This window comes from Coturnix japonica, chromosome 4, assembly GCF_054131305.1.
Source record: "Coturnix japonica strain WE chromosome 4, WE-NBRP24, whole genome shotgun sequence".
NCBI lineage: Eukaryota > Metazoa > Chordata > Aves > Galliformes > Phasianidae > Coturnix > Coturnix japonica.
The window spans coordinates 21,412,069-21,437,813 of NC_140666.1; the positions used below are offsets into that span (position 1 = coordinate 21,412,069).

Below are 25,745 nucleotides of genomic sequence, written 5' to 3' on the forward strand. Positions count from 1 at the left end.
CTAGCAAGTTGCACACACATTCTTCCTTCCCTCCTCTTTTAGCTTGTATCCTTTTACAGCAGAGGAAAGCAAGCATGCTTGACCACAGGCTGTTGCCTTTCGTATACTCCAGAAATATTCCTTAGAAGTTAATAAATAACTTCTCAATTATGTAAGCATTTATTTAGCAATTGCTAATTAGAAATCAAATGAACTTCACATCTATTCAAGATGTAAAGAAGTCAGAGCAAATACGGATCAATGATTTGTCCCACATTCTATTGCATGGCAGTACCAAAGGCTACAGCATAGGTCTCTCAACTCACACATTGTCAAGGACAACACCATCTGTTCAGCTCAACCTTTTCAATACATGAAAATGCAACACATCTGAACACGATCTTAACAAAAAAAACCATTTCCCCATATAATGTGGAGTTGCTGCACCTCTTGGTTTTGTGCTTCATTTATGCACGGCTTTACCTTCCAACCCTCAATATTTTCACTAATAAGCTAGTCCCTAGAGAGACATCGGGTACTGTAATAGTTGTACTTCTCTATCAATAGTTATAAAATGACTAAATAAATAAATAGTAATAGAAGCTTACCATGAACAGGCTGGCAGTCCAACACATTAACCTGGAATTCACTGGATGGCAACATTTCAAAAAACTCATTCAGTGCCTCTTGTCCAGAGACTGCGTTACCATTCCAAATTAACGTTGCTTTGTCCAAATACAGCCTGGTCAGAGCCTGAGGAATCACAAACAAAGTATTGGAGGAAATAGGGGAGCACATACAGCGCACAACATCTCAACATAGGAGCTGAAAGAGTGTTTTGTATCACTGATTACTTCTGCTCTTGAGGAAATAAAATGCCCTCTTCAATTATTAACTTTAAAAAAGTAGTGCTCCTGAACAAGAATTGAAATAGAAGCATACTTTGCTTTATGACTTGCTTTATGACTAGTACTCAGAAAGTATGATTTCAGGTAAGAAACCAACAACTGGGAGCAGTGAAACAATGCAAGAGGACAATTACACTCAGCAGCAGATCTGAACCTCCCCAGTATTTCATAAGCTGTAGTTTATGGGTGACTAGCTCTCATGCAAGCTGTTGCTACACCTGTACCTACCCTGCTTCAGCACAATATGACTAAGCAGTAACATGCAGCTGCTGATACTTTCATGTTCACCTACATTTATAAAATTACAATTACAATACGCTATACCTCAGAGGTCAGCTAACAAATCCTGTACCTCTAACGTGGATCTGGATTTCAACTGAACTACTATACTGAAGAACAGAGAGGTACTTTCTAACACGGCCCCATTCCGAATCATGCCCCCATGCAGGGCAGCCTGGGAGGCCAAGCTGAGATCTCTACTCCAATGCCATTTACAGTAACCAATTTCAAGTGTACGTACTTGAAGTACTTACTTTCAAGTGTAATGGTAGCTAAAAAAGCACATGAAACTATTCAGAACAGTCCAAAGTACTGGTAAAATGTGTACGTACCCTTCTTCTTTTATCCATAGTCTCATAATAAATGTTGACAAATTCTTCTGCAGCTCTGCAGGCTTGATCCACATAGGTTTTGAAATCCTGGAGGTTAAAAAAAAAGACAAATAAAAAGCTTAAGTATTTTTAAATGTTACATTTGATTATGATATACTATATTGGGTTAGGGTTAGGGTGTTTAAAATGTTATAATTTCTGATTCTAATTCAACAGTACATTCTCAACATTTACAATTCCATCTGCACATCACAATTCCATTATTTTTCTTGGTAGTCTTTAATGAACATATACCACAACTACTGCCAGTTCCTACAGAATTACCCCAAGAAACCCTTTTACTTGGAGAAATTCCCATGCTGCAAAATATTCACCAGCATATCAAATAATCTCTGCTTACTCTACAGGGACAAACTGTCTCACACTACTATTCTTTTTAAATCCCCCGTGGAAGGACATGACACTGTTCTTTGCCTTTCCATCTCCTCCAACAGTTTCTGAACCCAGAGGCCAATTCTCAAGCCAAAGTGACACAGCAGTCAACAAGGCACTGTATGGCACCGTATGGCATCGTATGGCACTGTATTCCTGCAAGCGCCAACAGAAACTGTGGCACTGTGAGATAAGGAGCGCCAGAGCACCCACTGGGGAGCAGTAGTCATAACTTGGCTGGTTAGTTATTTGGGGCAGATGGCTGTTATCACCCCATCAGCTGGCATTTGCGCACACACGCTTTCTAACCAGCAGCCAAACAATGCAAACTACACCCTACACAGACAGAACTGGTGTGAGGAAGACCAACAGAGAAACACCAGGGTAAAGCAAAGAGCAGTTAGGGAACCTGTAATGTATAATCATAGAATCCTCAAGAGTTGGAAGGGACCTCTGAGGCCATCTAGTCTAATTTCCCTGCAATCAACAGGGGCACCACACATAGATCGGGCTGCCCAAAGTCTTATCCAGCTTCACCTTGAAAAGTTTTCAGGGACTTAATAGGGATTTAAGTCAAACAGAAAACAAACTGCGTAAGTTTTGATACTCAAAACAAGTTTTTAACTGTACCCCTGTACACATATTCAGAAGCCTCCATAGGGCATCTGACCTGGCCTCTCACTCCAAGGCCAGCTCTGAGGTCTGGTCTAGCCTCTAAGTCAGGCCTGGCTGCTCAGAGTCCCATCTCCAGTCATGTTTTCAGCATCTCTAACGATGGAGATTTCAGTTCCTCACTGCTCCCATTCCAATGTCTAACCACTTCACGAGTATCTTCCATCTCGGCATTTAACACGAATGTTGGACTCGAATTACTACTTTTTTTTTTGAGTACTGATGACAATTCCCAAACGTTAGCTTCCTCTTTCATCCTCCACCACCTAATTACGGCCCTTCAGGCACAGCCTCACACACCCTATCACTCACAAGCCCATGACCTGGAGCACAGAGCCGCCTCCCGCCCCGTGTGTGCAGCCCCTCATCTCCACAAGGCACAGCCCGAGGCCGGGCCCAGGACGGAGAAGGCCAAACGGACCCGCGTGAGGCCGCAGCTCCCGGCTCATAACCGCGGCCCTCACCGGCGGCTCCTCGACCCCGCAGCGGCACCGCAGCCCCATCCCGGTCTGTCCCTATGGCAGCCCCATCCCGGTCTGTCCCTGTGGCGGCGGTGCCGCTCGGACTCACCACAGAGGCGGCCATGAGGCGGCAGCAGGCGCGGACGGCCCCTCCCGGCGCGAGGCGGGCGGCGGAAGTGCGCGCCGATCAACGGCCTACACTTCCTGCCGCGCTCCGCCACAGCGCTTCCGGCCTGCAGCTCGCAGCCGGGAGGCCGCGGGTTCGAGTCCCCTTAGGGCAGCCCCAGCCGTCCGTGTGCAGCCCCAGCCGTGTGAGTCAGGGCATGTGAGGCCGTGCCCTTTGGTGGGTTGAACCCCAGCCAGCACTGTCAGCTGCCGGCTCATTTGTCATCGCACTGACCCGCTGAATGGACATCTGCTCCCTAAAGATTGCTTAATAGGAAAGTTCACACGGCTCCCCATCTGAAACCTCAAGTCTACATCACCGCATTGCTTCTTTCCTTTTCTATGGGTTCAGTTTGTAGGAAATGACCACTATAAATCCCGATGGAGCAAAGGAATTACGTTTGCGTTATTACAGAGACCATGAATTGCCTGCACAGAACAACAGAGCTGTGTCAAATACTTATTTGAGTTGGGTTTGTTCAGCCTAGAGAAGAGAGGGTTGCGGGGTGACCTCATTGCAGCCTTTCAGTACCTGAAGGGAACTTACTCCCAGGAGTGGAGTAAACTCTTCGAAAGGGCTGACAATAGCAGGACACGGGGAAATGGTTTTAAGTTAAAAGAGGGAAGATTTAGGTTGGATGTTAGGGGGAAGTTCTTCACTAGGAGAGTGGTTGGGCCCTGGAACAGGCTGCACAGGGAGGTTGTGGATGCCCCGTCCTTGGAGGTGTTCAAGACCAGGTTGGACGGGGCCCTGGGCAACCTGATCTAGTAAATGTGTATGTTTGGTGGCCCTGCCAGGCAGGGGGGTTGGAACTACATGATCCTTGAGGTCCCTTCCAACCCGGGTCATTCTGTGATTCTGTGATTATTTGCATTGCCCCCTCGTTTACTCACATGCACCTGTGGAGCCTGGAGCAGGCTTAGCAAAGGCTGCTGGCAGACTGTATGCAGTTCTCTGTCTTTCAAACACACTGAGTTAAGAACCTGAGAAAAAAGATTTTTTAATCTCTTATTTATCGATGTCTTCCCCAATAAAATAAGTAACATATAAGGAATAAAACCAGAAATAGTGAAAACTGGAGTAGCTGGTTTGTTCAAAAAGCCTTTCTATCATGTCAGGATTTCATTCACAAATAGTTGACACAGTGCAACTAGAAGAACAGTTAACACAGTGCACAAAAGAAAATTCTTTCCCTAACATCAAGCTGTACGTGAGACATTACTGTGAGAGCAGCACACAGTGGCCAAAATGTATTTAGGTCCACACAGAGACCAAGAAACAGAAATCCATCACTACAGTGAAAAGTACTTTCACTTTTTTTACAGTACTTTTTACAGTACTTTTTTTACAGGAAAGTAAAAGCAGTAGAAAGAAATGTAAGACGTTTGCAGGCAGGATGGTAACTCCTTAAAGACGTATTAGAAATATGAGATGCACAGCGCAAATGAATATCACTTAAAGAAATACTTCTGGAAAATCAAAAGGGTCCAGAGTGCTTAATAACAAGTCGGCAGGTTCAAAATGTTACTGCAACAAATGTGTGCTGAAGGGCAAATTCGGGAGGAAGCAGAAGGCAGCGTTCTTGCAAATTAGAATAACTTTACTGGAAGAAAAAAACAGAACAAGCAGTGATCCATGACCAATGTCGGCGATTAAGATTAAACTGGTAGGTTCACTTTCTCATTTGCAGTGGTTTATGAACCTTCCTCGATTGAATGCCACATACAGCATCCTTGTTAACAATGTCCAATTACAGCCCAAAGATTTAGCAGGTACAGCAGTGTTTACCACAAGGATTCCCTCAAGGTCAGTGATTCACACAGCACTTCAGCTTCAAGTTGGTAAAGCAGCATGAGAGCCCTCATGCGACACAAAGGCATGCTGTTCTCTATGACCTTGAAGCTTTCTGAACAGACTGATTCTTTTGAAACACGGTACTCAAAACTTTTGTTAAAGTTATCAGAATTCATAAGTAATTGTAGCCGTGTGTAGGTAAGTTCAAGGAAATACCGCTTAAAACAAGAGAAGCAACTGACACTAGCCAAATCCAGATAGACGGTGCTTCATGTGTCGTGTACAAAGTTGGATCACGACTCAGTGTTTTGCCTGAGAAAGGACTGAATGAGAACTCAACAACTGGATCCACTGATTTTAGTGGGGAGTTGATCTCAGGTGCTGGGCACATTCACACTTTGACCTATATGATGGAAAAGAAAGTACTGCTAAGGCTGGATTTTGGATTTATTAAACCACAGAGGACTTAGGAAGGTCTGGTTTGGCCAGTTTATTCTCAGGAAAAAAAAGAAACATACTTCTCTGGATAGACACAGGCAGAATTTGTTTGTTATAGTCCCGGGAGGACTCTGGACTATGCACTGCTCCACCTCAAATTCCTGTCATACCAGACCTGGTAGAATGTAATTACACTTATCCCAGTAAACAACCCTCCTGTTTTTTACAGAAAAACAGGTCTTGCTATATATTGAACTGATAACCGTTGGGCAGACCCACTGGGATATAGAGAGAGATCAATTACAAATTACTATTTGAATGTAATCAGTGTCAAAGCACACCCTAGGGGGATAAATAATTGGAACAGGTTAGTTCAAAGTGCTACTGTGGTCAATAGAGGAAATTTAAAAATCCTATTCATTTCATTAGGTAATGAAATGGTACATGAGCGCTTATGAAAATCCAGCCATATGTGAGTAAAAGCTGGGTAAACAGATCCGCATTACAATGGACTCCACAATAGTTCAAGCTAGTAAGCTGATAACTAAAATCTGTGTATGTACACACAGGCGTATTTGTATACTAGCCAGAAGGGGCCTATAGCCTCACCTTTCAGACTTATCAGGTAGTTCTCTTTGCACTTGTCCTTTTATCTCAAAATTTCAGACTGAAATTCTGACAATGGCTTCAGCAGTATATTGTATCACTTTGCAGTGTAGCACCAGCTCACAGTTGTGTCCTGTATACACAAAACAACATTGCAAATATCTGTTACCAACACATGTGAAACATATGATGCATTGTACCCTACACATCAGCTGACAAGAGGATTTTACAAGCATCACTTGCAGCATGCGGCCACAGTTTATTTGAACTTGGGTGCAGCAGAACCAGTACAGTCCATACTTATTTCTCATCAGGGGCTGCAAGCGCTGCAGCTGCAATAGGCTGGCTGGTTCCTTTTCACATCTCATCCTGTATTCCCCAGTTTTTAATAAATCCAGGGAAGAAGCGAACCTCTCTTTCTCCCTTTACATAAATTGTTCTTAAGTAGCCAGACTGTATTTTGAGGAAAGATTCCATATCTAAAATATTGTCAATCATGTGCACTTTTGGAGCACTGGTATCATAAGCCCAATTCTAGACCTCACTCTACAAGACATTTATTAGGCTCAGAGAAGAAAGAAGAGCACTTCAGTTTAAAATGCAGATAGCATTCTGTTTTATAGACTTACAGAAAACTAGAAGGAAAAATCCAAGCTACAACACAACTTTTTAACCCACTCTAAATTGCACTATGGGTCTGTCAGGATCTGAGAGAAAGGCACTGCCCCTTTCTTTCCCTTCCTTCTGTCCCTGATGAAGTATCTGATATTTATCCCTTTTGTGTGTGTTTATAAATCCTAAAAATACTATTACATGTCTTTTGTTCCCAAACAAACGAATTTACTCATAAATCACACTATTCCCAGTTTGTTCCATATTGCTCCATTCCTGGAAAATCTGGTTCTACAGGTAGGCAAATTCATATGAAACTCTAACTCTGCTTAACAGGAAAGTTAAGAAATTCCTCCAAAAAGATTGATGTTCTTCAACTAGAAATAAAATCATACAGTCATAGAATCCATCAATCAACAAAGCAAACAAACAAACCCTGCATATATATCAGTTCTACATTCCATATATGATTTCTTAAATCCAAACACGTGTTTTTTGGAGCCAGTGTAATTCTTGGAGGCAACGGGAGACTTTTAACATTATTATGAACCTAAGGAAAGAGCTAATGCAAACATTAGGTTTAGGTTATCTCAATAGATGTGCAGAGATCTTTTAACAGGCGCTTTGCTGTCATGTTTTTGTGGCTTTAGCTAAGTTTGTCTCTGCTTTTAATTTACTTTCCTTCTGAGGTTCACAGAAAAGTTGTAGTGGTTGTATTAATAGAAATAATCAGAATTGTTCTTGATAAACAGAATTGTATTTGTTTCTGTGTATTGATATTTCTTTTCTGTAGAGGGAGTGTATAACTCAAATGCAAATAGATCCATATTAAATGTTTTACTGCTGGTATCTGAGTTTCCACTAGAGAAGGTCGAAGATACAAAACCTGTGCAGTCTGGATCTGGGGCTGTGGTGTAATCCAACTCTGCAAAGCCTTCCAAAGTTCCACCTTCTTCCCAGTAATTCTGCTGTTTTTCAAAAGGCTGAGAAGTGAACTATTACCTCTTTTCATGGCCTAAAGGATTCCTTAGGTCATGTCACCAAGGAAACAAGAGCTACAGCTGTACTGACTAAATGGACAGTAGGCCATTTGCTTTGAGAAGCAACCATCACCTATTTTCAACTATTGTGTTACTTGTTACTTGCACATTGTATAGGAAAAGATGTTGTATTGGACTTTGCAACCTGCTTCTCTTATCTGTTGCATGAGCAGAGTAAAGTGAGGCCTAAGACCACAGAGAAATGCCCAAATGCCAGGAGTCACCTAATAAACAACAATAGAGCAACCACAACTGCAAGGAAGAACTCACTAGACAAGATACAACACAAGATACAAATTATTACCCCCCAAAATTGGCTCATGTAACTTGAAGGGGCTGTTCCAAAGAAAGCTTCAACACGTTGTCTCTTCCAGACTGCTTTACAGATAGATGTAAGACTGCGAGGAATATTCAGTGAGAGTAACTGATAAAATGTTTCCTCTTTTTCACATAGAAATTTGAGAAGGTGAAGCATTAGGAATATTTTCTTTCTTCTTAATGAGGTGACACCAGTCATTTGATATATAAGCACACTGCTCAGTGCTGACTGAAACCTATACCAGGTTTTGAATTTGTACTAAAATCCAGAACTAAAAGAAACTATTTTGACCTATGCTCAATGCATAACACTGCTGTAAATGCAGGGTTTTCTAACAGTAAAGTACAAGAACTGTGCTATGCTGTGTTCCCTAGAACTGCCAGAGTCCAGTAGTAAACTGCTAAAACGATGGCAAAACTCCCACTGGCTCCAACAGAAACTGGATCTGGCTTAAATATCAAACCAGGGAATAAACAGATTTTCTTCAAAATGCAACTGAAATCACTACCTGAGTTACACAGTCTCACTGCTTGAGCTGCAGTTTTAGCAGGTAGGCTAAATGTCAAGTAATCCCATCAGCTCTTTGAAGGCAAATATTAGACAGTATCTGAAATAACTTCCCCAAGCACCACTCAATTAACCTACTTGGCCAGAAGGTGATGCAAAAATCAGTATTGTTTAATAGATGCTTGCGTTTCAGATGAAGCTAATCAATAGGCATTGGAGCAATTTCAAATTAATGACCAATATACACAAAGTAAAAATACCAGGCAATTTAGGTACCAAAAGTGCTGTAACTTAAAATAGCTCTATTATTTGGTATGGGATATTCCCCTAGTTACTATTCCCGTGTATTAAATTCATGATGACTTTTCTAAAAGAAAAAATAAAGAATTACTTTCATTTTGGGAGAACTCACAAAACAGGTGCAAGATCCCCTGGCTGATCCTGCAACAGCTGTTAAAGGGAACTGTGCATTTGGTTTACCCTGTGTATATCAGTTTGAATAGACCTGAATATTTGGGATTTTTCCGTTTGGATTTCACAACCAGTTTGTCTCTCTCTGTTCCTTCTAGCCACACACATACATAATCTGACAGAAACAACAGGGCACCCAGTTCAGAGCCCAAAGGATAAATGTGAGTATCAGAGGGAGTGTTGCTCTGTACCTACAAATGGCTCAGGGAGACCTTAAGCATGCCCATGAAACAAATACAAATAAACAGAGCTGACTGAACAGTATGAAAAGTTTCTACCCACACGCCTATTTGCAGAGGGCTTTTCAGTAATAAAGAGGAACCATACAGAATGAACTGATTCTAATTCGTGCTTTGTACTATAAATATATCCTCCGATAAAGTTTACTGAAGTAAGACATAGGGCATGCAGAAGAACTTCCAGTGCCAGTTCCCAATTCCACGAAATCAATGGCACACTTCTGGCCAGTTGCTTACATCCCTTTGGCTGCAGTAACAATTTGCTTTCTAGCAGGGAGGTGCACCAATAACTTATTTTCTACACTAGATAGATAAGGGTAGAAATGTGTTTTCCCAAATGGATAAGTCCAAAATAGTAAATAAGGGTTTCTCTGCATGTAAGTTCTCCACTTTGTAGGACACTGTGAAGATAACCCACGCTCTACACCTCCTTTCAAACTATCAGTGCAGCCATGGGATACTATGGAAATACTGGAGCTGCCAGATGTTGGTGTTACACTAAAGTTTGTGCTCATCTGTGCTACACAGTGATCAAATGGTGAGCCTAACATCTTTGCGAGTGAGGACTTGCATGGAGGATCCTGTCTACCTTGCTTTTTTCCCAAATATTTTTCGCCCTTTGCCAGACCAGAGGTAAAACATGAGATCTGACTGTGTTCCTCCCTGCCTCAGTTGTTTCAAGGGATATCCACTAAAACAGCAACATTTGGTCCCAAAAGTAAGAGGGGCTTAAGAGGCAAGACCAGACACAGCTTCCTTTTAACCTCTGTTCTTTCACAGGTCCTGTTTATTTATGGCAATTCAAAGCTAGGTCAATATTTATACATAACCTGCCTAGCTCAATGCATTACCTTTGATATACACATATGACCTAACCTACTTTTCCATTGACCAGTTGTGACTTTTGGAGTGGATCTCTTTTAACACAAAGTACGTGAATCTTCTCACAACATTTTTACCATCTTCATCAAGTATTTGATGACTGGATTTGCATTCCCACTAGAGTTATTAATAATAAACTCTGTAATGATTCACCAAAGACAACTAACTCCAATTATTAGTTACCATGATTGCGCTAGCTTGACAATGAGGTATTTACTTACAAAAACAAAGCAGTATGTATGGGGGGAACTCAAATCATGAGTGATTTATAACAGCATTTCTGATTTTATCACCAAACTGCAACGAAAAGTAAGCATTCAGAAAAAACAAATCCTAAGACATTTATTACATTTTTTGCACTCCTTCAGAATTTGTATCCAGGAGAGGGATGTGCTTACAACCTTTAAAAATGCTATTCTTTCAAAGCACTGTTCTCTTGAGAATACGTTTAAGGATATGAAGATTGTCTTCAGAAATGTGAGGACTAGAGCAGTCAGAATCCACATTGGGGATTTCCTAGATGAGCTCTGGATTTATTTATCCAGATTCTTCTGCAAGGATACTGAGAGAGATTCTTTCCTTTTAGGCACTAAAACAGATCGGTTAATAGAGTGATTCAGAAACTGAAAGGTTTCTCTTAAAAGGTTACAGAGTGTTACACTGATAAACTTCCAGACAACTTATTCAGGGACCTCAGTGGCATATATTATTGATCCTAACTTAGTTTCCAGAGAGTAAACAATGCCATCCGCAGCGGTTCAGCCCTTGTTCCACCTGGCACTGTATCCCAGTCAGGAAAATGAGGATACAAGGCTAGTGATTTGTAATTAAAAAGCTTTCCCTGCTCCTGTACAACTTAAGAAGTCTAAAATATGAAGTACATTACTGCTGTAATCACATTTTAAAACATCAGAATGAATATACTCACAGAATTATAACAGGCCATGTCTCTAAATCCTTCTCTATTTACTATCATGTAAAACCTCTCCCTCCTTTTAAATTCCAACACTTTAACATACAATTGTGAAAAAAAAAGAAGAAAAAAGAAGAAAGAAAGGTTTCCTAAGGATAGAGAAGAGAGCATCCGAGAAGCTGGTGGAAGTGCCATCAAAACAGCCAAGAATAAACCAACATGCCAATGCTGTGTTGATTTATTCCAGAGCAATGCACCTGGACCTCCAGCTGTCACACATATTCCATCTGGAGTAGCAGCTGTTTGCTCAATAGTTGTCACATTAATTGACACAAACAATTGGTTGTTAAATTTCTCATCAGCCAGAAATGGGAAATGTTACATTTTGTTCCTGTCCTCAGGTTTTGGTCACTTTTTCTGACATAGTGTGCAGTGATCCTGAATGGGAGATGGGGCAGCTGAATATTCCTAACCATACTCAAACTTACAGATCCCACAGCATCTCCAAAAAGGTCAGGTTCAAGGCAGTTAACCAGTTGCTATGGATACCATGTAAGGAGGAGCTGAAAGCAATGTTTAACTCAGAACATTATGTAGCAAAGAAGATGGAAGGATCTGGTCAGATTCCCAGGCCGAGAACATGAAACCAACAAATACATTTAAAACAAGCTATGGTGGTGAAGGGAGACAGAAATTTTGGATCATGGAAAGTATTGAAGATGTTACACCAGCGGGGGCTGGGGAGTGACCTAAGAGAGTCACAGCTGTGGGGAAAGAACAAACATGTTTATTAGAAATCCTATTAGGGAATGTTTTGCACGAAGCGGTGGAGAGTTGAGCAATGGGCAGGACTGCGGTGTTATTGCCTGAGAAGAAGATATTCAACAGGAAATGAAGCAACATCGTGTGATAGGAGAGTGCTTAGGAATGGAGGGGTAGATCTGAAAAACTTCAGAGCATGGACAGATTTTGAAGGTGAAGGCTGATGAAATCACCATACAAATGTGTGTAACAAGAAAGTGTGGAAATTAAGGAGTTGTGTAATATCTCGGAAGAAAGGAGAGAACAGAGGCATACCTATCAAAATGGATTGGTTTATGAACTGTAAGAGATAAGTACTAGGAACAAAGGTAATGAAAAAAGGAGATCTAGGTGCATCCTGAAAAAATTGCTTTTAAAACACATTCCAGTGGGAAATAATAGAATCAGTAAAGCACATAATGGATGGGAAATCTAGTTAGCAGAGGTAGTACCTGCCAGACAATTATCCGCCTAATTACTTCTCTGCATCTATTGTTTGTTGCAAAGGAGAATTTAGAATGAGTGAAACTACTCAGCATGTGAACTTACACTGCTCACAACAAATACAACAGCAACAGCCACCAGAATTCTCTTCAAACACCCCTTCCTCTAACAGTGTGCACTATCAAAGTGCTTTATGAAACCCTGGGCACAGCACTCAGCTATACAAGCAGAATTGCCCTCCCACTGAAAACGACCTGCTTTCCCCTCAGGTGTAGGCAACCCTGGTTTGCTGATGCCTCACAGCATTTCAGATTTGCTTACCTTTATGGATTAAGCTAAAGGTTAAAAAATAAGAGATAGATTGTTTTTTTTGTTGTTGTTGTTTTTTTTCTTATTGTTTGTTTATTTTTTTAAAAGGATTCTTTTGGGATTAACAGTGTGGACTTACCAAAATGGGTGGCCCAAAACGTTATTCCTCCCAATCTTGGAGCTGATTAAACATAACTAAGCTCAAAAAAATCTTTAAAGGGAACCTGTGATGTAAAGGAACAAAGCTAAAAATAAAGAAAACAGCACATACTGATACCAATGTAAGTAATAAATAAATAAATAAGACTTCTATGTAACTTAGGTTGCCAATGCTTACATTAACCCAATATAGAGAATAGAGACGGATAGGCAAACAAGAAGAAAACCGATGTCTTTTGCTGACAGCTCTGTTCCTCTTGTCACCGACAGGCGGCCCTTCAGCTGCAGCCGAGCAGCCGCTGCACTGCGGGCGCTGTAAGAGATGGCAGCGCAGCGCCTTTCCACACTTCAGCAATGATTTATAGGGTCAGGCATGGGCTAAACATTCTTAGACTACCAAGCAGTATATGGTTTGTGACTGAGGTCAAACAGCGGGGTAACATTTAGTCATCACATGTCAGAGCAAAGTCTAAAGGACAGAATTTGGTGCAATATATTTACTTTCTAGCGCTGGAGGAGGAATTTTAGTTTCAAAGAGTAAGGAGCAAACAAGCAGAAGGCGTATTTGTAAACATCTGGTACCAGAACTATATGCCCATATTTAGCTGTGGATATAAGTGTGGCTTTCAGTTGTCTGTGCATTCCTTTTGCATGTACCAGCCACCCCAGTACTGAAACAAGACCCTGGAGTGTAGGTGTTGGGAATGCATTTCTGCAGAACTATCCAAACTTACAGCACGTTTATTTCCCTTAGGTATTTTGTGGAGCTTTTAAAGCTTTGAAGATGTGCTGGAAGATGGATAAAGGAGCTTAGAGCCCTGAGACAAAGCTTGAAAGCTGTTCTTAAAAGCAGGGTTTACTTCTGGTGGCCACCATCTTATCAAAGTGCTTGGGCTTCTCAGCACCACCTGCACTGTTTGTACAACTACTAGTAGTACCCAACAGTAAAAACAATTTCATTCCAAGCATGGCACTTTATAACTGAGGAAGCAAAAGAGGTCTTTGTCCAACATCTAAGATATGAAAACAAAATAACACACATTTGAAAGTAACAGTGTAATAAATGTTCTCCACACATGGACAGTACCTTGGAGTGTCTCACAATACACTACTAAAACAGTAGGATAGGAAGATACACAAAAAGTGAAAGTGAAGCCCAAAAAGTTGTTCTTATATTCATGGATAATTGGAATAATTTCTGTAGAACTGGAATCAGCTCTTCTACTCTCAGCTCAAGCAGAAAGACAAATAGGTAAAATGACATCTTATGCAGTATGCATCTTGTGCAGGAAAAGACAAAATACACATATACTCATAATGATCATTTAAAGCAGGTTCTGGAGCATGCAGTAGATGAGTATGGAGAGGGAATTTTGGCAGTGTTCACAGCAGGTGCCCTGGGCATCGAGAGCTGTTGAGAACTAAAGAAATTTTGTCTTTGGTTGTCTTCGAAGCCATGTATACAAGTTGAAGACATGCTTCTATTCTTCTTATCACAGAGGATTTTGCAAGAAGAATGTCTCTTCCTAGCACCTTAATTTCAGTCACCACAGCAGTGTTTTGCCAGAATGAATAACAGAGCCATTGTGCACTGAGAGCAGCACTCCCTGGTGCCCCGGTGTATTCAGCAATGTTCTATATTCAACTACCACTGTTAGCATTAGTGTCAGCTGCCTTCTGGTTGGTCTCATTTGAGAAAGGAGACAGGAATGTGCACCAGGGACGTGTTCTAATTTTTATTTTTAGACGGATCTTTACGACCTTGAACAACTAGCAAGAAAAAGAAGAACCCGGTGTTGTAAACAAACTAAACTAGAAATTCTGAGGTAACTGCATCACTCAGGCAGTAGAGGCAAGGAACTGCAAAGGCTCCATCATGTAAAATGCTTGGTGCTTCCCACTGCCATTTCTGTTCTGACAGAGTAACTCTCCTGCAGCCACACACTGGCCTCACTCTGTGACACACCTCAGGGCCACCGCTTTACCAACATCTCCCACTTCTGAGACCCCACATAAGTAGATCTGTAATGTTAGAGAATCCCAAAGCAAACAAATGAGAAATTCTGACTTCTCTCAAATCCCAGCATAGACTTGAACTATAGTGGTAACTTGCTGATTTAGAAGCAGGAAGGATTAGAGGAGATCTTAGAGAGAATGATGCTTTGTTAATCCTTTCAGGTAATTTTAAACTGATTTCTTACAGCATCATACTGGGTTACAGCCTTGAAATGCTTGTATAAAATGGCAATATGCTTAAAAAAGCCTGACATGGTCATCATCAGCCCCCAGATAAATTCCTGTGAATTTTATCCGTGATAGACACAAAGTCAACTGAACTACACCAGCACACCGGTGTGGGTGTTTTATGGACCAGAAGAGTAAAGTAAAATAACACCATTAAGGATTCTAGGCTTAGAGTGGGTGCATGTGATGCCTACTCCTCTGAGAATACAAGCTTATGGACAAAAAGTGATTTGTTCACACAATCAACACTCCTGCTTTCCTGCGTAGTGCTGTAGGGAGTGAGCACAACAGCCCAAGCCCAAATTGCACTATATAGGCAATACGTTCTGCTGGCTGCCCCCTTCTCTTAGCCCATTTTCTAAAAAAAGGAGTGGTCTGATAAAAACACGTGGACTAATCGTAGTAATGTGATGACATTTCATACAATTTCAGTTGGATTTTCAACCCATTCATCCTATAAGTTGCTTAGAAGTCACTATACTACTTTTGTTTCAGCGTGTCTTACACTACATACACAGGCAGGCTATAGCTTGGATAGGCTATTTTGGAAAAACTCTATCTGAGAAAAGAAATTGTGCAATCACAGAAGCCCTTGAATAATAACAGATTTGCTGTGCTTTGAACTGAAGGCTGTATCTGCTGATTGCATCCTCAGGCTGGCCTGACCTCTCTGCAATGTCAGACATCTGTTATTGCAGGGGCTCTGGAATCTCACAGGTTTACTTGCCACAACACACTTGCCACGATGCAGCACACAACTATTCCAAATACACAGACACGTATCTCTTGTTTGCACTGGAGGACATCCAGTCTCTCAAAACTCATGCAATAAAGCCGCTTCCTAACAGAGGAGAGGATGTGTCTGCCCTGAAAGAAGCTACATACAGCATGAGAAAGTTTCAATTTGCAGCGTCCTTTTGTATCTCTAAGTCCAAACATGGAAGTTCAAACAGACTAAACAGACAAAACATTCTGTGCTGTTACATTGCTGTAAATCCTGAAATCAAAGTAATTACTCCCTGAACTGGGAATCAATCTTCTGCAGTACAGTCTATTTTGATTTATTCCCTCATGATGATTAAAGTTAGTAGTCTCTGCACAACAAGTTTCCTGATGAAGCTGGAAGATGATAGTGCAAGGGGAATGGTTTTAAACTAAAGGAGGGAAGATTTAGATTAGATGTCAGGAGGAAGGTGTTCACTGAGAGTAGTGAGAGGTGCTGAAACAGGTTGGCCATAGAAGTTGTGGATGCCCTCCCTGTACCTGGAGGTGTTCAAGGCTGGGTTGAATGGGGCACTGGCAAACAGATCTAGTACCTGAGTTAGTGGCTGGCAACTCTAGCTGCAGCAGGGAGGTTGGAACTTGATGATCTTTGTGGTCCCATCCAATCCAAGCCATTCTGTGATTCTATGATTCTACGATTTCTTCCTTCTTCCCAACATGTAATTGCTTGTATCTTAGCCACAGCTGCCCAAATGTGCCTCCTAGGAGTCAAATGATTTTGTGTTTTTTTGTTAATAGCTTTTTATCTTTAGGAATTCTCAGCAGCAGATGGCTGAATGACAGCTGTCGTTGGGTTTGATTATACTGAAATGCCACGTGAATAATGCAAATAGCCATTCCTGAAGGTTCACCTTGCCAGATGTGTCTACATGATGATAAAACAGTTAACATCTTCAGAAGGAAGAAAACTGCAAGTATGACAATTAGGGAAGGTAAAAGATCATGCATGAGTACGTGCATGGATGGCTGGTAAGCGCTGAGAGCTGCATTGCCCACTGTTGGGATACATAGAAAGCAAGAAATGAAATAGGACCAGGGGAAGAAACAGCAACAAGAACATGATCTCAGTGATGTCAGCAAAATGAAGCTCCTACTCCCTATCCCTCCTCAGTGATTCCCTTACTGGCTTTGGCTGCTGACAGCACCAGTGTGGGCCAAAGCTTTTGCTATGGAGGCTGTAAAGACAGCAACATTGTTCTGAGTGCTTTTAAAATTCAGTCCACTGTTCACTACTGTTTACAGAAACAGTTGCACTAAGTTCAGACAGCACCTAAAAGCAAACAACCTTCCACACTTACCCTCAGCAAAGGTGAAGAAATCAGCAACAACTGTTCCAGCACAGTCATTCAATTACTATGAAAACCACAGTCACAAATTTTACAGTGAGGAAAAATCACTGGGAGGAGGGTGTGACATTGTCATACTGCAGAGCAGAGCACTAGGAGGGAGGGTATCTTATTGCAGAGTGAAATGGTGAGGTAATGGTAACTTTATTTTATAAACTGCACACACATCAATGACAACTTTAAGCTTAATGTACTGGAATGTCTTGAAATAACAGAAAAAGTATTAATCTGATCAGATAACAGGCACAGAACATCGTTAATGACAATGCCAGCAATAAAACCAAGAGGAATTTTGTAGGCTTACACTGACCTGGGTTGCAGACCAACATTCCTTGCGTGTGTGTCAAACAGTTATTTATTTTTCCTTCCCCCAGAAGGTTACTATAGGAAAACATAACAGCATCAGACGAATCTATCATGTGCTACTGCAGGAATGAAGGCTTATGAAAATCAGGTCCACGCTGCCTGTGCGTTCTGAAAGTAAGTCAGAACTTTACTGAGTATACTTATAAAAGTAGTGCAGTACAAATGAAAATAGTATCGGTGTCCTGAGAACTGTCACTGTGCTAGCAAAGAGCTCAGCTGTTGTGTTTCCCAACAGTAACACCCAGAAAATTGGTGTGACTGGTGAAGACAGAGGTGTGGCTTGAACCACAGCTAGTGCAAAATGATGATGTGGACCATTACATGGTTTATTATTTTGCTGTTTAATAAACTTTGGTTTTGCATGGTATGAGAGTGCACATTTGCCATTATAACAGAGATTTCTGCTGAAAGATGTACCTACTGTTTAGCAGCTCCTTTCCTGTCAGCTAGTTCTGTTTGAGGCTGTAGAAGATCATGGCAGGGGGCAGCCATGCCAAACCTAGAAGCTTTACTAAATAAATGACCAGCACCTCAAGCATAGCTGTTACTGAAGTTACTTAAGTTCATTAACTGATGTCATGTTACTAATAATGCTGCCACTGATTTCTACTGTAGCCTGTGCGGAGTGGAGCCATCCTACAGCCTCCAATGTCTGTTATCTGACCACAGTACTGGCTCAGCTGTGATAAAAGTACATTCATTCAGTACGTATTTTAATCTCATTTTATGTGTTCCACCGAGCTATATATTAGTTTTTGCTCAGCCTTTGGCCTGCACTCCTTTCAAGGCATTTGCTCCTCCCTCCCTGCACTCAGCCTTGCCAGAGCCCTCCCATCACCTTCCAGCTGCCTTCAGCTGTGCTCAGGAGGCACTAGCACTTCACTTTTTATCACATTACTGCTTCTCAACATCCTACTACTATAAAGACTTTTAATTATTTTTTTCTGATATGCATTATTTATATCAAGCTTTACAAAGATTTGATTTTGAAAGATAGTGAAAACTTTCAATTCCCATTAGCTTATGTGGAAGGTAAAGACCTCTTCCTCCTCCATTCTGCTTTGCTTTTCTTTCTATCTGACTTCTGGATTTCTGTGATTTCCCCAAATGCATCCACTATGTTTTATCAATTGAAATGTTTTCTGTAATGTCATATTTGCTCCACCTCCCTCAAATAATGTCTCAAATTTCTTCTCATTCACAAACATAAGTGCTTTTGCATATTACTGTGCTGTTCAGGCAGTACTTCCATTCAAACAGAAGGAAAGCTATAACTCTGCTCTCCTGAGATTCTCCTTTGAATCCATGTACCAATTAAGGAAGTTATACTTCTAAATGAACATCCACACAAGCCAAAGAAGAGCCACTGTTGTTCATTGTATAGGGAAATAATCTGTCTGAAGAGGAAAGCAATGAACAACTCATGCTGAGAATACCAGTGCTGTACTGTCTCTAGGTATGATGCTTCCCAACCTTATGTTTCATTACTAATATTTGCAGATAAATGAACGATTAGAATTTTTCCCACTCTAAATCCAACTGAAAGTTCCAGTGAGTAAACTTACATAGGTATCATCTGGAAAAAAAGTGCAAACCAAATAAGAGGCGTGTTGGGAGAAGACCAAACAACAGTAACAAAAGAAACTGTGTATTTGTTTGTTATAACTTCTTTTTCTTACAGCTACTCTATCCACTAATGGGCAAGAAGGGACCAAGGGATGCAGCAGAATCCCATGGCACCACAAAGGCTGCATCATCCCCTGCTGGACAGGGGTGAGCTCCATACCCGTGGGTGAAAGGAGACACTGCCAAGTCAATCACAGGCTCTTCCTTTCCTGCCAAAGAGAACTGGAAGTGAACTAAAGTGCAAAAAGAGACAGAAACCACTGACTTCAGCGGAATGTGAGGCATGCTTTCTCCTTTGTTTTCCAGCTTGTTTGACTATTAAAAGAAAACACTGTCTCTAGCCTTGAATCTCTCCAACTATAATATTGGCCAAAGCAGAAAGGTGCTGAGCTCTTTCTGGGAAGGTGCAGAGCTCTGTTCATTCCCATCAAGGTACTGGAACAATAAAGGGGCAGCCTGCTGACACTGAAACGTGTTTTGCAGCTTTCCAACTGTAATGTTTCTGTGTCATAAAACTGCCCTGCTGGTACTAAATCTAATCAGTACCACGTGCCCCATCTCTCATGTAAGCATGTTTTGAAGAATACTTTCTACAATAGCTCATCTGTGGATTCAACCACAAATGAAATGTCTTGCTCATGTTGCACTGCCTTTCCTGCCTGCCTGCACAGAATAAAATAAAAGCTCCTTCAGTTATCAGACTTCTCCCTCTTCTTCAGTCTGAACCCATTCAGCGTGCCTCCCGGGTTATTGTACTTCTATGCTCCCTGTAAGCACATATATGCATACACATGCACATATAAATATATCGCAAACGTTTCCTGTTGCTACGGAAATTGGAAATGAATTTGGAATGCTTCTGACTTAAAAAACCTTTATGGAGCATTCTAACAACGAAAATCGACTGGTTCTAATATGCACACATCTGAATTCAACAGAACCGTAAGAACTGCTAAATAAATCTTGTAACAGGAATAACTTCTTCCCAACAGGACCTTAAACCTTGTAAATAAAAATGTATATAAATTTAAAATTGTGTACCCATCTTCTTACATATACAGCCCTACTAACAACCAAGTCACGCAGCCATTCACCAACATCTCTGAGGATGTTTTCTACCCATAGTTAGAGCTTATTCCCTCTTACTAACTTGAAAAATGCTTATGAAGAAGGATTTTATTCTTTGTCTGTATTAAATGCTTGGAGGCTCTCCTTTCATTGATTCTCGTACTTTTTACCTCATGGATTCCTGCAAAAAGTATGTTGGCCTCTCCACGTAATTCCCTCTGCTGAAACTCCTTACACTGCCAGTTCTGTGTGCAGCAAGGTTCCCTAATTATCTGGGAAACAAAAGGCTGAATGGTTCCTTGTGAATATCCAGACCTCCTTACCCAAAATGAGTCAGATTTTAATACCAACTGCTTTTTCCTTTTCTTAATTTAAATTTGAACAGGCTTCTGGTATGCTCATTCTCCAGTACATGTTTAAAACACTGCATGCTCATTTGTTTTTAATTCATAGAAAGCTCACTAGTTTTTCGAGGTTACTTCACTGCTGTTTACACTGTGTCATTCCTGAATGGCAGAGGAGGACCCTCAGACTCGACACAGGAAATCGTTCAAATTCCTGGTATTCCTGAAGCAAATTTCCCCTCAGCCCCTTCCTCTTTTCTCTTTCCTTGCACAAAGCTGCAAAGTGCAAGCTACAGCGCTGAGCTAATTTGCCATCAAATGGGCCTGATCAACCAAAGCTGTATTTTTAAGGTGAATCACACAGTGTTCCTGAATTAATAAAACACAGATGTCATTTCCTCAATAATATTTTACTGTTCTTAAAAGCTCAAAATATTTCATTAGCATTAGTGAGATAATCTTCATAGACCCCTTGTGAGTTATCGTCCCATTTTGTAGCTAAGGAAATAAATGCAAATAGATCAAATGGCTCATTTAGAGTCACAACAGAAATAGTAATATTTGTATTTTGGCAATACGCAGAGGCTGCATTTGAAATCTATGCCCCAGGGGTTGCGCAGACATGCACACTCAATTTTCAGCCCCACAGAACTTACATTCTAAATGAAGAAGAACACGAGGTTGTGGCGGAAACAGAGGCACAGAGGGGTGAAATGATTTTCCTTTAGTCAGACAGAAATCCAGATCTCTGATGCCACACTGAGATAAATACAGTATAAATGTCAAACCTCCTTGCTAAATAAAGACCAGGCATGCAATTTCAAGCCAGAAGAAAAAAACTACCCTTTTCTTTCATCCACCCTTTGTCATTCTTCCTTTTTTAATGTGGCATTAATCTCATAGTGTATTACAAATGTTTTCTGGTACCTTGAGATTGTCGTGGATGGGGAACACAGCTTTAGCGTTCTCAGGGAAGAGAGGCACATTCACCTGCGTAACAGATGCACAATCAGCCAAAGAACTCAAACTTTAGCTCTTGGAGCTGTAAATATCTTCTAATGTATGTTCTATCAGTGTTTCAGCAGAACTATTCCAGCAGTAATTTTAGGGAAGCAAGAAACTGGGAAACACACAGTATAAAATGTGCAAGTCCACAACAAGATGTACCAAGTTTGCATTTTTCCCATTCTTTCTGTTTCAGTTAGCAAAATAGAAGGACTACATCAGTCCTTTCAAATAAAATCAACAAACCAAGCAGGCTTTATAAACAACAGTGGCAATTAATGGTCAGATGAAGTCCAACAGGAAATTACCAGGATTATTAACATATTCATTTTACTTTTTTTTCCCCTCCAGTTCAATTCACTTCAGGAATGATATCAAAGATGCAATTGCCTAATAACAAGTTTTGGGGTATGTTACTGTGAATACTTGACTGCCGGGAGTCAAAGTCCCAGTGAAAATCATATTGCAGGATGCTGAACCACTTTGGAGGAACCCAATTGGCAACACAATAAGATCCCATCCATTCATGGGAGGGGAGGAGCCATCTGCTATTTTGCTTCTCTTCTTTCACCAGTCAGACAAAAAGTGCAGAGAAGCAGATGGGGTCAACCCTCACTGTTACTCTTGCCTAGAACATCAGTGGCACTATCAGAGCTTGAGCAGAATGCGAAACTTTTCTCATATTTGCAATCCTTAAAAGAAAGTGAAAGACTGTTATGTCTTCCATAAGCTTCTTGGGATGCTCCTACAAAGGGCTCTGAAAAAGCTATGAAAGATTATAGCTTGTATGTACTATTTAATACATGAATATTTGGTCATCTGTGAGAATGAAAAGTAGTACTTCCTTATTTTGATATCAAAAGTACAGCAAAGTCTTCCTCCTTTCCCTACAGAAAAATAAATGCTTTTTTCTTGTAAGAGAAGCATTTTTATACAAGGGCTAATTCTTGTTAAATTGTGCCTAAAGCAATTAACCTATTTCTTACTGCCAGATTTAATTGTAAATTGACCTAATTAAAGACTAAAACCTGTGGCACACCTGTCTGTATTGCGTTTTTATACCGAGTACAAAAAACACCACATCTGGAATAGGCAGTGCACAGAGAAATCAAACTCAAATGTGGGGCTGCTGCGCTTTTTGATAAGCATTTCAGCAGCTAAGCATTTCCAGGAGAGAAGGAGGGAGTCTGATGATTTCAATGAGCACAAAATGGGTCTCCCCTGAACTCCCCCTGGGTTTCTGCCAATGAAATTACTCTAGATATACACGGTATTAGTTACACATGCAAGGTGTGATCTATTTTTAAGAAATGATCCAGAATCTGAAGAGAACACACAGAGAAGCTGTATTTTAATAACTTCCCATCCACTAATTTCTAAGAGTTTCAAGCAACTGCACTAACATATAGGTCTTGCTATCTACTATTTGCTTATTAGTCCACTATGACAACGAGGAAACACATCTGGAACACAACTAGATGCTCCTGTAAACTGAAATTCCTTGCTATACAGTCCATCCCCTTTTTTTTTCTGCCAAGGGTAAATCCTACCATCAGAAATTCAGCATGCCATTTGTGTTACGTTTTGGTTTAAAACAAAGTGGCCTGAAATATCCTTCCTTTTTAACACACAGTTTGTTCAGCATTTTAGTCACTGATGTTTAATATCTGTTCCAGAAGACTAATCAGGGCATATATACAGATGTACATATGTGTGTATGTGGATGACAAAACATCACACTGATGCATAACTCAAAGTTCTTGTCTATACTACATCTAGAATGTATTTGAGCTTGTACAGAGCCTGCCTGGATGTGTCCTTGTTCTATCTGAGAGTCTTGCCCTAAATTACAGATAATAGAAAGTGGACTAGAAGTGGAAGGCAGTCTGAGTACTTGAGAAAAACTTATAAATACTTTAAAGAGCTTGTTAGAGCAGAAGGAATCATTTGACTGGGCTGAGGTCTGCAGCATATGTCATTTTGCTTGAGGTTGTTTTGACTACAGCGGATACTGCATGGGATGATTGAATACTCCGGCTTCTGCCTCTTTTGCCTGAAAAAATGACCAGCAACCAGAACTATCAGATTTTGACAGATGGAAAACAGTGGTACAGCAGATTTTGCAAGAACTTAAAGCTTTCTTTTTGTTTGGGTGGGTGCTCTCAGATGTATACTTTCACCTCTGCTGTGCACAAAAGTAGGACAGAACAGAGAGATTTTAAGATTTGCCTTAGCTCACACGTACTGAGCTAAGCCTGACAGAACTGTACAAAGATCCTACGGCCCCATAAATTTTGCAAGTTGCAAAAGGCCATGGATATGTCAACTGATTCATTTCTCTGGTACTGGAAAACTGACTTTGCTGCAGTAACATGCTGTACTTTAAAGGTCAGAGAGAATAGGACTCTGATAAATCAGGATGAAAACCGCAGAATGAGCCCATGATAACAAAACAAGGGGCTTTAAAACAAGTAAGTAATGAAGTATGTAAAATAGTCAGAATTCTCTTTTGGTCTGATTAGAATAGAAAAACTGTAAGTAGGAAAGGAGGACATTTTCTGTTGCCTGCAGCACTTTCCAGTGCCCATCACAGTACTACGATGGCATTAGGATCATTTTCTTCACTTCTGCTTTATTGATGTGAACAGTAGTTGTTCCAGTAGCTGCTCCAGGAAGGAAGGAATCTCATACAGCTCTCCTTCCCATATACTCACTACTTGATATATGTACAAAATCTGCTCATTTCTTCAGAGAAATCATTTAAATTCCTAAAAAAGAAATAATGCCTTGAACTTCCAGCCCATAATAGCAACAGCAGTTGTCACTTATTATAAGAATGAAAATGACAAGACCAAATACACTGAAACAAAATTTAAAATACCCATACCAATCTTTTGGAATACCAAAGCAATGACTGGTAGGTGGCCAAAGGTGCAAGTGAGAGAGCTTGGCAAGAGTAGGGTTCTGGCTTTCACTGATAGCCAATTAACGAGTGTCCTGCTCTCAAGGCACACTAAATTGAGTATACTGGTTTTGATTATTAATTTTTGTGTATTTTAAGCATGCGCAGACTCATGCTTAATTTATAGAATATAGCTTTAGCAATCAATTTGCTTATTTGTCTCAGCTGTCAGAAAGCAACATACAGCAACCACAACAGCTTGCTCAGACCTTCCTGTTTCTTACTGAAGTTCAAATGTAAGAGCGACATTAACAAGTACAACACTTGTATCAAAAGTCCAGACTTTGTGGAGCACTCTATTGTACTGTAGGTTAATTTCATTCTTATATTGTAAAATAAGCTTAGAAACTGGACACCTGTCACTATTATTAATTCAGCAGGAAGATACAGGCATTCAGCATTAACCAGGATCTGCACCTGAAGAATAGCATCTATCAAAGACAAATAACCTGTGCCATAACCCTAATTACACATATCATTGAAATACAATGGTGTTTTGCTTTTGACTGAACATACATTTACTTCAAGCCTTACTCTGAAATTAGCTTACTGCAACTCAAATTATTGCAGACTATAGACCTAAACAACATCAAAGCTGTTGTTTTTTCACCAACTTCTGTGAGCTACCATAAGAATACTAATAATGCTGAACCTGACAACCAAAGTTGGGATTGTTTTCTTTTCATTGTCACAGCAAGTACAATTATTTTGCTAGAAGCAAGAACAGGCAAAACATGAGGTACCTGGATATGCCTGCTTTGTAAAATAAGGTGCACTGCAGAGATTCTGGAGCCCTTGAAAACCTGAACTAGTATTCTCATGTGGCATGACACACTGCCAGTGGAAATATTTGCTTAAGTACAAAATATTGAAAAAAAATCTTAAGATTTGCTTAGAAAAATTAGAGTTTTTAGTACAAAATAGGACTGGAATACCAATACACGAGATACTCTTTTGCAGTGGTGACTGCAAATTAGACTCTGTGGCATGAACGGAGCTAAAATCATATTGGTCGTGGTTCTTTTTGTTGTTGTTTCTTGTTTTAATAAAGAACAGTTTAGATTGAAAGTACATGACCAAGTAGACAGGCCAGAAGGGATGTTAACTGATCCCCCATGGGGAAGTTTGTCAGAACCTGTAGATATTTCTGCTTTGATATTACAAACAAACCACTTCATCCAGACTGAAATGCTTGGTTATTTGTACATGTCATTTCCATTGATGTGATTCCCAAGGCA

At 40.6% G+C, this 25,745-nt stretch overlaps 1 protein-coding gene and 1 long non-coding RNA gene across 22 annotated transcripts in view; one reads left to right on the top strand and one right to left on the bottom strand.

The window, feature by feature from the left end:
* Positions 1-25,745, bottom strand: part of NXT2 (nuclear transport factor 2 like export factor 2) — a 60,220-nt gene that overhangs the window by 3,462 nt on the left and 31,013 nt on the right. For 6 of the 21 annotated variants that reach the window (XM_085546240.1, XM_085546239.1, XM_085546236.1 and 3 more), the window contains 2 exons: positions 1,499-1,585; positions 588-732 (listed from right to left, as the gene is read on the bottom strand). In XM_085546240.1, the coding sequence (XP_085402366.1) occupies positions 588-732; positions 1,499-1,516 (163 nt within the window). In that variant the 5' untranslated portion in view covers positions 1,517-1,585. The other 15 variants (XM_085546237.1, XM_085546229.1, XM_085546227.1 and 12 more) reach the window with 9 other exon arrangements.
* LOC146760984 (uncharacterized) lies at positions 17,428-19,827 on the top strand. Its single transcript, XR_014945689.1, has 3 exons — positions 17,428-17,616; positions 18,118-18,206; positions 19,184-19,827. It is a non-coding gene; the product is annotated as an uncharacterized LOC146760984 (long non-coding RNA).